This window comes from Diabrotica undecimpunctata, chromosome 9, assembly GCF_040954645.1.
Source record: "Diabrotica undecimpunctata isolate CICGRU chromosome 9, icDiaUnde3, whole genome shotgun sequence".
NCBI lineage: Eukaryota > Metazoa > Arthropoda > Insecta > Coleoptera > Chrysomelidae > Diabrotica > Diabrotica undecimpunctata.
Genome location: NC_092811.1, coordinates 25,079,365 through 25,091,641, shown reverse-complemented (window position 1 = coordinate 25,091,641; position 12,277 = coordinate 25,079,365). Strand labels below are relative to the sequence as shown.

The window sequence follows — 12,277 nt, the reverse complement described above, 5'->3', positions numbered from 1 at the left end:
TGAATTCAGTTTTTGAAATAATAAAATCGCTTCTTTTTTAAAATCTTTATCTATCAAGCATCATGGACGGCTTTTTTGTCTAAACTTGAACTATTAATCTTTCAAATTATTCTTTTTAAATTGTTTATTGTTTACAAAGTCCCGCTGAATTTAAAAAAAGTCTCACTCGGATTTTAAGGGTCGTACGACATTATGTTTTTTTTTTAATTCGTGTAAAAATGCCAACATGGCGATGTTGTCATGAGAAAATCATTAGTTCGCTGTCCATGGTCTATTAATACACTGAATACTATTCTTGACAAAATGGATAAATATCTGTAATATAATCGATTAAAATTGAATGTCAGTAAAACCAACGCAACTGTAACTACTACCAAATGTAAATATTACAGAATACTTATAAATGGAATTAGTTTAAAAATCAATCGAGGAAATTGAACATTAACATCCATAAAGTATTTGGCGTTCCAGTTGGATAATTTATGACATTTAATGACCATTTAAATTACCTTCTAAAGAACATATCGAAAAACTTTATTTTTTCCTAAAATATCAAAAGTCAATGGAGCAAGAGCCACTGTGTTTAAATTAATAAATCAACTTCACTTTCGACTACTATGTATGTATTATGTATGTCTTCAACATAAATCAAACATCTCAATTAAACATGAACTCCAAAATGAGGGATGAGAATATTTTTGTAGCATAACTTTGGAAGTGCACCATTATACAAAAAATTGCAATTATTATATTTATATTTATAGGACGAATCAACACAATTTGATTGTCTATAAACACACAAAAATAATAGTTTTATGAGACGAAACAATCCTTGCAAATAAAACAATTTCAACAGATAACGTATAAATCTTTGAATGCAAACAATTTGAAAATACTGACCATGCCCAATAATCCTCCCATTCGGATTTCCTCGAAGCATTACTGTTAACACTGTTAATAGAAGTAACGCTGTTACTATTTAGTCTATTTAAAGAAGAAACACTGTCTTTCCTCAAAATCACATTAAACTCCTCTTCCAGCTGATCAAGCTGATGATAAAGTTCGGATTCCATAATATCCATTGTTCTCGAACTAGCAAACACCGATCAGTCTCACTTATCTACTGCGCTCACCAAAACAACGACACAAACAGACTATTAAAAATGTATTAAAACAATGCGTCGGATACAGTAATTCGACCAGGAAACACTCCGCGAGCGATAACCACTCGGCTAGCAATAGCGATAACAAAATTCAAAATTCGTGGTGGCTGACGAGTTAGCTACATTCGCGAAGAATAAACACGTCTGCCGTGGAAGGAAACAAATGCATCTACAGCGGCGATTGAAAATATATGTCACAAGTCACAAGAGTGGATTCGCTCATCAAGAGACGGTGGCCACACTGCCATTGAAACTCAATCGATATGGAATGGGGGAAAGACGTTCTTCGCCTCGCTGTTATCAGATACATGCTGCGTTGTTATGACGTTGAGGTGAAGTATGTACAGGGATGTTTTAAAGATTTATTTTGAGGGGTGTTTCTTTCGTTCGCTTAAAAATAAAAGAGTACAAGTAAAAAAATTGAGTAATAAATTTAAAATTGTGTGCCCGAGAAAACAGAAGTAAAAATATTGTTTAAAAACAAATCTTATAATTTTTAAGGAATAATATACGCTGGGGTGCAAAATTAACCGGACACTCAGATTTTTTTGTTTTTTGTTGGTGTTTATATTAAAATTTGTTTAATTTGTTTGAATTGTATTTTATGCCTTATTAGCATGTGACAGACACGGCATGAAAATAAACTGTAAGAAGACCAAAATTCTTGTAGTAAGTAAAAACGACGTAATACAGCACCAATTCACAGCTAATAATGAACCCTTGAAAATAATCGACAAAATTACATACATTGGATGCAGCCTAAATAAGGAATGGAACTCACAGGAAATAAGATGTATAGAAAAGGCGAGAGCTGTCTTCAATCGCCTCAGGAAGATTTTATGTAATATGCACCTGGACATTGATATAAGAACACGAGTCTTGAGATGCTATGTATTTTCTACTCTTTTATATGGAGTCGAAGCCTGGACCCTGACGGAGGCAACACCCAAACGATTAGAAGCCTTCGAAATGTGGTGCTACCGCCGCATGCTCAGAATTTCCTATATCCATCATGTTACAAACAACACCGTGATCTAACGTATGAATAAAGATCTGGAAATTATGCGTATCGTGAAAATCAGAAAGATGACATACTTAGGACATGTGATGCGCAATGAGAAGTATCAACTAATTCAACTAATTTTACAAGGCAAGATAGAAGGCAAAAGATCTTAATGGCGCAGAAAGACATCGTGGTTGAAGAACATCTGACAGTGGGCAGGAATGACTACCATACACCTATTTAGAGCAGCTGTCAACAAAGTTGTATGGACCAACGTGATTGTCAACATCCACAGAGGATAGGCACCAAAAGAAGAAGAAGCGATCACGTTTTTTCTTGTTTGAACCTGTTTAGATGTTTTGTGAGAACAGCAACACTTTTACACATACGTTTTATTATTAATGTGAAAAAGTGGCTTAGTGTTAATTTAAGTTTATTGTGGTACTGTAGTTTATTGTGGTACTGTGGTACTGCAGGGTAAAATCACAGACAGAAGAAGCGTAGGAAGACGTAAAATTTCGTAGCTACGCAATCTCCGTGAATGGTTTGGATGCAGTTCAATTGAACTATTCAGGCGCGTAACCAACAAAATTATAATTGCCAGAATGATTTCCAATCTCCGATAGGAGCGGAACTTGAAGAAGAAGAAGAACAAGTGGTACTGTACCTGATTATAAGTTCGGCTGTAGGTTTTTGTATTGTCTCCTTTAAAACTTACATTAAAAAAATTATGATACCAGAAGAAGTAGCACAAGTTGTTGCTTTATAGGATGATGGGCGGAGCATTCGTTACATCGCAAATGCTTTAGGAATATCTCGAAGTACAACGTTTGATGTAATACAAGGATTTCGGGAAACAGGACAATATACCAGGAGGCCAGGTCAAGGTAGACGAAGAACCACGAGCATTACGCGATCGTACATTATCAGCACCAACGATTAGATGATGTCCATAGAAACACGATTTCCGTTTATACTCGTAGCGTTCGAAGAGCTTAAATGAATATGGATTAAGATCCAGAATACCTGTCATGGCACCTCTATTAACAATAGATCATAGAAGGCAACGCTTATACTTTGCTCGCATACATCTTAATTGTAGTGTTGACTATTGGAGTGCTGTGCTTTTCGCGGATGAATCAAGCTTTAACAGATACTCATCAGATCCGCGGCCTAGGATATGGAGAAGAGCTGGTGAACGTTATCAGCAATGTTGTTTTACTCCGAAAGTTTAATTTGGTGGAGGTAGTATAATGGTGTGGGCAGGCATTTCCCTAGAGGCTCATACAGAACTTGTTACAATTACAATTCAAGGGAGCAATCTGAACGCTCAACGGTATATTCAGCAATGTTTGGAAGATCTTGTAGTGCCATTTGCCCCATTTGTTGGAAAAAACTTTCGTCTGATACAAGATAATGCTCGTCCACACATCGCAAGAATAGCACGGGATTGCTTGGATGAAGTTGGGATTCGTTTATTACCATGGCCCCCAAGGAGTACAGACTTAAATCCAATAGAGCATACATGGGATATTCTGGGAAGACGTATTCGACGTAACCATGGTGTGTTTGAAACCATGAATGATTTGGAGCAAGCAGTTCGTGACGAATGGGGGCAAATCTATCAAGCAGACTTTGCTGCCTTAATCCGAAGTATGCCTGATCGAATTAGAGCCGTTATTAGCGATCGTAGAGGAAATACACTCTCTTAAATATCGTTTTCCATAAAAAATGTTTATATTTAAAAATAATAATTTTTGTTTCTTTGCAGATTTTCAAATTTTTTGAGTTGTTTATTGTTTTTTCTGTGTAACATTCTTGAGCTGTAATAAATTTGACTTTTAAATTTTGTTTATTATTAAATACTCAATTGGCAACATCTTAAACTTTTTTAAACGCCAGTTTTTAGGAAAAATCTGAGTGTCCGGTTAATTTTGCACCCCAGTGTCTATAAAATTCTATGAGTTCAATGTAAGCACAGTCTCCATGAGCAATCAAATGACAATGACAATAGGTTAATAAACCTAGCAAGGTCACTTAACACGGTGATTGCCAGCACATACTTCGCTCGAAAAGATATACATAAATGCACCTGGAAATCACCAGACGGACTTACTCCAATCGAATAGATCCAAGGACACCAATCGAATATAATACACGTTCGCACCAGGAGAGGAGCAAATGCGAATTCTATTCACTACCTGGTCGAAAGTAGGGTTAAGGGCCATAAAAAAAGAAAGACGTTTCCAGAAGAGAATTACATGATTAATTCCTAAGATCTCGGTTTTGAGTATGCATCACACGATCACACTGAACATCCAACACATAGCAGGAAGTTTTTTAGCTTTCCAGTAATTCCTCAATCATGGTTTTCTCATCCGTCGATATTTGAGACATTTTTGTGAACTGAATACTCTGAATTACAATAAGTTGACGGATTCGTGTTGGGGTCGGAGGTCGGTGGTTGGCCCGACTCGACAGGTTGAGTAAGGGGAAGTAGGCTGTGGGATGAAGCGGTTGCATGACCAGATCGGTCAGCCTGACAGTCGGGTACAAATTTTTTGTACAACACTTGTGGAAAACACGTAACTTAACCAAAACCACGAATATTACAACTCAATTAATATCAGCTCATTTTAGTGTATTGGACATTTGTCAAAAAATAAATAGTTTGCACAAATCCCGTTTAATGTTATCAGATTGTATACAAGGTGTTTCATTAAGAACTTGTCCATATAGTAACTGGAAAACATTAGGACAAAATACAAAGATTTAACCTAAAACACTTAAATCAAATGTTCCTCCTTACCGAGATACAGATTGTTCTATTACAAATAATGTTCAATAAGCTCCTCTTTCGAGTCCGTTAAGTAACAGAAATCTCGGCACTAACAACGAAATTTTCATTTCTAAAAATGATACGAGCCGTCCACTGTGCTTCGGAGGGCACGTTAAGCCGTCGGTTCCTCTGGGCTAGTGTGTACATCGACAATAGCTACTTGAAACAGTTTTGAAGATGCAAATGGCGCCGAACCTTGTCCGATAGTATCTCCCCGAAAAAATGCCATACGATATTATTATTATAGTAACAGAAATCTCTGGTCGATTCCAGGCAACTTCCCTCCATTCTGACCCTTAGACATCATTGACATCATCAATTCGTCTCCTTCGTGGTCGTCCTCTGCTTCTTGTGCCCACTGGTTTTGAAAATGTTAATCTCTTCGTGTGTTCGTGATCTGATATCCTAGCAACGTGTCCAGCCTATCTAAGTCTCTGCACTTTAACGAATTACACAATATCTGGATCGGTGTATAACTGATATAATTCAAAGTTGTACCTTCGACGCCATAGCCCATTTTCATTTACAGCCCCAAAAATCTTTCTAAGGATTTGTCTCTCAAAAATACCAAGAAGTCTTTCATCATTTTGAGATAAGGTCCACGTTTCAGCCCAATATATCAAAACCGGTCTTATTAAGGTCTTGTATACAGTGTGTCTGTAAAGTATGGAATAAATTCGATATTTCCTAAATGAAAAGCCTTTTTAAAAAAATCTAAAACACGTCGATTTTTAAATTTATTGTTCTACATTTTACAATAAAATTTCATTATACAAGGTGATCCACATTACAGTGATGACGTCATCGGCTCTTTTTTTAAATATAACACCCTGTATTTTAGGACATTTTTAGATCGATAAAAATGAGCTGATTTCAAAAAAGTATTATATTCGGGTCTAATAGATATAATTTAAAAGATATGCGCTTAGAAAATAAATTATTTATTATCAATCGCAACAAAGTGGCCTACTTCTAGTTTTTGGTAAACTGTAATTATTTTTAGTAACGTTCAATAACAATTAAGTAGAACAATAATTGTATTGATTCGTGAATGTTCTGTATTATTGCTTAGAATTAATTTTAAGTAGAAATGAATTTGAGTGTAAAGCAAAGAATTGAAATACTCATGACGATTGGATATGGAGACAAATCGCGAACTCAGATAAAAATGTGTAACTTATTTAATGATAAATATCCAGAAATACCCATCACGCAGTCAACAGTAAAGGTCGCGGCATATTATCGTGCACGTATAGTTTCCGGCACGTAGCGTTTCCACTCCAGCAATTGGGCTGCGCGTTCACATTTTCATACATAGAACGTTTCAGTTTGATTCGGTGAAGATATAATCTCGCTTTTCTCGACAAAAATTATGTGCAATTGCTCTTCTACTTAACGATGAAGAATGAAAAACTGTGTTAAAAATAAGGTTTGAAGTACATCCAATGCTAAGAGAAAGGAAGAAGGAATGTGAATACTGGACTTTATACAAAGAATTAATTGATGACGATGAAAAATATTATGGATATTTTAGAATGAATAGGATTCAGTTTAAATACGTTTTAAATTTAATTTCACCTTCAGTTAAAAAGCAAAATACTACATTTAACAAAGCCATACATAAATAAGAAGAGGTATCATTTCCGTACAAAAGTCCTAATTGTTTATCACTTCCGTAATTAATTGTCACAAAGCAATAAAAACACATGCATAAATGACAAAATAGCCTCGAAAATTATTTTTTTAAATACTCTGTATCAAAATCAAACAAATACCTAAATAAACAACGGGGGGAAAACGACGAACATCTAATTCACATTATCCTTACCAACCGGTTACGACTCGTTACGTAGCCGTCGGCATCAGTAAAATATTGTTTTCAAATATACTGAACGGAAACGTTAAGTGTCTGAAACGCTATGTTCCGGACAGTGTGCGTTGTTCATATTTAAAACCATTTAAATTATATTTTTCGGAAACTAAACGCTATGTGCTGGAAACGCAACGTGCACGATAATATGCCACGACCTTAAGTAAGATTGAAAAGAAATTTCAAGAAACTGGTACGGTTGAAAATGCACGCAAATCAGGTCGTCCCTCTGTAAATTATGTTACATTAGATGTTCTACTTGCTTTTGAAGAAGATGCGCACACTTCTGTTCGTAACGTTAGTAGTGATCTCGATGTTTGCAAAACAACGGTACACAAAGTACGTAAAAGTAAGTAAAGTAAGTAAAATGCACAGTTGTACAGGAATTAAGCGAGGATGATCCAGATAAAAGAATACAATTTTGCGAAATAATGATGGATAACAGCCACTGAAACCCTCTCTTGGTTCAAAATATTATTTTTTCTGATGAGGCTACATTCAAATTAAAGGCGAGGTCAACCGTCAGAATTGTAGATACTGGGCAAAAAAAAACTCCAACTGGATGCGGGAACATCATACACAATACCCGCAAAAGGTAAACAAACGTATGGGTTGGCATTGTAAAAAATAAAATCATTGGACGCTACTATTTCGAAGGTAATTTAAACGGGCCAGCATACCTTCAGTTTTTAAGTGGGTATCTCGTACCTACTTTAGTTAATTTATTCCCCAGTACAATTAATCTTAAAGGTTTTGATAAAAGTTTATGGTTTCAACAGGTTGGTGCGTCTCCGCATTAGTTCGAAGGTACCTGAACGAAGTTTTTCCGAACAGGTGGATTGGAAGACGTGGACATATTAAATGGCCAGCGAGGTCGCCAGACCTCAATCTTTTGGATTATTTTATGTGGGGTAATTTAAAGAATGTTGTTTATAAAACGAAACCTGTAAATATTGGAGACTTAAAAACAAGAATTCGTAAAGAAATAAACAATATTTCTCAAGAAAGCATAAACAAGGTTCTACAAGAATTTGTACAACGTTTGGGTTACTGTCAAATACAATAAGGGCTACAATTCGAACATTTAAGATTAAGTCATGTATTAATTACTGGATTACTTTCAAGTTATTTATTATAACTTATTTATAATTTATTAATATTATAAATCAATAAAAATTAATTTTCTAAGCGCATATCTTTCAAATTATATCCGTTAGACCCCCAGTATTATACTTTTTTGGAATCAGCTCATTTTTATCGATCTAAAAATGTCCTAAAATACAGAGTGTTACATTTAAAAAAGAGCCGATGACGTCATCACTGTAATGTGTATCACCTTGTATAATGAAATTTTATTGTAAAATGTAGAACATTAAATTTAAAAATCGACCTGTTTTAGATTTTTATAAAAAGGCGTTTCATTTAGGAAATATCGAATGTATTCCATACTTTACGGACACACTGTATATTAAGCTTTACTGCACGTTTTATATTTTTATTTTTTAAATCTTTCTGGAGACCGTGAACGGTTCTGTTTGCTATTGCTACACATCTGTTTAATTCGTCGCTTGTCGCGTTTGTTGCGTTTACTAGCGATCCAAGATATGTGAATTCTTTTGCTCAAAGGTATGGTTGTTAATTTGAATTCTCTTTTATTTATTTATTTTTAAGTGTTTTAGGAATATCTTCGAATTTTGCGCTAAGGTCTCTCCAGTTACTATATGGGAAATTCTTAATGAAACACCCTGTAGATCAATTGTAAAAAAATTAAGATCTGTTTATTATTACACTTACTTCAGTAATTTATTACAAACATAATAAAAGTTAAAAAAATATTATCTAAGCAACTCTTATTGAATAGTGAATTACATGCTAACATCACAGCTGTCAAAATGGAATAGTTGATATGTCGTATGTATAATATGTGAAAAATGAGTTTCCATTGTAATACTGACACCGGTACATTTTTCTTTCATTTCAAGACTGGTATATTCTTCTCCTACGACAGTTTCCTTTATTGTCTTCTTCAGAATAAATTCTGCAACGTTTATATTAATGAAATTATAAATCGATCTTATAGAAAGAAGCATCTTTCATTATTTCAAGCCACTGCGTAAAGTATATGTTAATAAATTATATTCATATCTATGATCACCACGTATCATGTTTTTACGAATTAAATCCCCAACCACTACTATCGCGAAAGGGCTTTTATTAATATTTAACAATTTCGGACTCGTTATCCCTTTAGTAAATGTAAATTTTCTAAAAATGCATAGACATATATATTCCAAATTTTTATTTCAATGAAACTACTTGAAAAACAAAAAATTCGACTTACGTATCAGATTCAATTCAAACGTACCTGAAAAAAAAACATAATTAGAACGATTTACTTTTAATCATTATATACAATAAATGAATTGAATACATATGGAGCATCCTCCTTTTCATATTCAAAAGTTTTAAAAGAAAATTTAATTATTTTAACATAAAATCATTTTCAGCTGACTTTATGTCTTATTTCATATTATTATTATTATTCGGAATTCTCCCTTAATTTAATAAGAAGATGTAGATAGTAGGACATTCACAGAACGACTTACAAAGGCACCTACAGAGACATAGCAATGGAATTAATTTCTAATAAAATAATTTCGGCAAATGTTTTCTAAACAAAAAAATACATATGGGGACTTGGGCCTCACCTGATTGATTAACGAATAACCAAATTGATCATGTGATCATAGATGCTAGACACTTCTCCAACCTTATGGATGTCCGCACCTATCGAGACACCAATATTGATTCAGATCATTTTCTAGTTGCCACAAGAATTCGGGCTAGAATCTCAAATGCGAAGAAGGAGAGAAGTACCAAAACAAGGCGCCTTAATATTGAACTTCTCAAAAACCCGCAAACGGTAGAAAGGTTTCAAAACTATATCGAAACTAAATATATAACTAAAGAGAATCTAACAATTAGTGAACAATGGGAAATGTGTAAAAATTATATTAAAGACGCAGCAAATAACATTTTAGGGCCGCAAAGACCACCACCACGCAATGAGTGGTTCGATGCTGAGTGCGAGGACATTACAAGAAGAAATACCAATGCATATAAACTGATGCAGCAAAGAAGAACCCGAGAAAAAGAACAAAAATATAAAGATCTCAGAAGAGAAGAGAAGTACATCCATTGGAAAAAAAAGCGAACTTATGAAAATAGAATATTGGAAGAACTTGAGGCATTAAAAAAAGAAAATCAAACAAGAAAATTCTATAAAAATCTAAATAAAGCAAGAAAAGAATTTAAACAAAGGATCGGACTATGTAAGGATAAGGAGGGGCATATACTCAATACAAAAGAAGAAGTATTGAAAAGGTGGGTGGAACACTATAAATAACTACTTACTATCTAAGTAGAAGATCCAAATCAACCACCCCCAGGAGCAAGCAACAATACACCATTGAAGCCTCCATCAATTCAAGAAGTACAGGATGCAATAAAACACCTAAAAAATAATAAATCTCCAGGAAGTGATAGTATACCCGCGGAACTTAAACGTGGAGGTGCTAATCTGACTAATCATATATATAAAATCATACTGAGAGCCTGGAATGGGGAACAAATCCCGGAAGAGTGGTGTATTGGGATCGTTTGCCCGCTACACAAAAAGGGTGATCAATTGGAATGTAGAAACTATAGGGGAATAACCCTCCTTAATACAGCATACAAAATATTTTCGAGTATTTTATATGGTCGCCTGAGTATATATTCAGAGGAGCTTCTTGGCGAATATCAAAGTGGTTTTAGGCATGGTCGATCAACAACAGACCAGATCTTTGTGCCAAGGCAAATACTGGAAAAAAACCAATGAATTCAATATCGACACATACCATCTTTTCGTTGTTTTTAAAATGGCCTATGATAGTGTCCTAAGAAATAAATTGTATGAAGCCATGGATGAATTCCACATCCCCGATAAAATGATAAGATTGGTTAAGGCTACAATGCGTAAAGTTGTTTGCAAAGTCGAAATACAGGGCGAACAATCACAGGCATTTGAAATGCATGTTGGGCTGCGACAGGGAGATGCGCTGGCGTGTCTCCTTTTTAACATAACTAATAGAGGAAACATTGTTAATAAATCATCTCAAATTTTGGCATATGCAGATATGACCTAGTTGCCCGCACAACACGCAAGCTAGAAGAAATGTATACCACCTTGTCAAACGCCTCAAAAAATATGGACCTGCGAGTAAATGAAGAGAAAACTAAGATAATGGCATCAACACCCAACAATAGAGTCAGAAACATCGGCCACCAATTCACGGGTGATAATTCTACCTCTGAAGTGGTGGACAAATTCACATACTTAGGCTCCCTGATCACCAAGGAGAACGTCATGACGGAAGAAATCAAGCGAAGAATAATCCTAGCAAACAAATGCTATTTTGGACTGAGTAGACATATGAGAAGCAGAAACTAAAGCCAAAAAACAAAAATAACCTTATACAAAACCCTTATTCAACCAGTGTTGACATATAGGTCGGAGACACGAACCATTTCCAAGGCAGATTAAAATCTCCTGCTTATATTTGAACGAAGGATTCTGAGAAGAATATTCGGTGGCATCTGTGAAAATGGTGTTTGGAAAAGGAGGTACAACTACGAGATATATCACAGATATAAACATATATTTGGTGGTAAAGACGTAGTATCCCTTATAAAAATAGGAAGACTAAGATGGGCAGGACATCTGGCAACATCACAGCAGAACAACCCTCCTAGAAGAATCCTTATGTCACAACCTGTGGGAAGTAGAAGTAGGGGTAGGCCAAAACTCAGATGGAGGGATGGTGTAGATGAGGATGGTAGAAAGTTAGGCGCAGCAAACTGGCAACAGTTGGCAATGGATAGAACTGACTAGCATAATAGACTTGGGGAAAGTCGAGGCTCTTTTATAGGGCTGTAGCACCAATGATGATGATGAAAATAATTCAATCCTAAAAAAAATGATGAAATAAAGATGGAATCCTGGAATTTCCCAGCAGTTAACTGTCTAAAATTTGAGTGTTGCCAAAGAGTCACCCTCTTCAATTAATTGTTAAACTATAATATTTATTTTTGAATTCCTTGAATGTGGAAGTGGCAAACCATCCAAATAAAACAAGACTTAATCCAAAGACTGCTCTAATTAAAATTGTTTTCGATGTCTCTGTATTATATTAGATATTCTGATAGTTCGTAGATGCTTAACTTTTCAATCTACTTAACAGTAACGTAACCTTGTATAAAAATTCATTTATTCGAAAATTTGATCACGCGACGATGGAGACGCATCGTTACTAGTGCAATAAAATCTCAAGGTAGGTTGCTCACGTATTTTTATGCAGTTT

At 34.9% G+C, this 12,277-nt stretch overlaps 1 protein-coding gene across 5 annotated transcripts in view; it reads right to left on the bottom strand.

Annotated features, from left to right (window-relative positions):
- ena (ENAH actin regulator enabled) overlaps nucleotides 1-12,277 on the bottom strand; it is a 206,059-nt gene that overhangs the window by 123,621 nt on the left and 70,161 nt on the right. For 2 of the 5 annotated variants that reach the window (XR_011951863.1, XM_072542981.1), the window contains exon 1: nucleotides 901-1,347. The exons of 2 other annotated variants lie outside the window; for them this stretch is intronic. Coding sequence is in view for 2 of the 3 variants with exons in the window: in XM_072542981.1 (XP_072399082.1) it covers nucleotides 901-1,082 (182 nt within the window). In the remaining variant the exon portion in view is untranslated. Of the gene's footprint in view, nucleotides 1-900; nucleotides 1,350-12,277 lie in introns of those variants that run through there. One more of the 5 variants, XM_072542982.1, reaches the window with a different exon arrangement.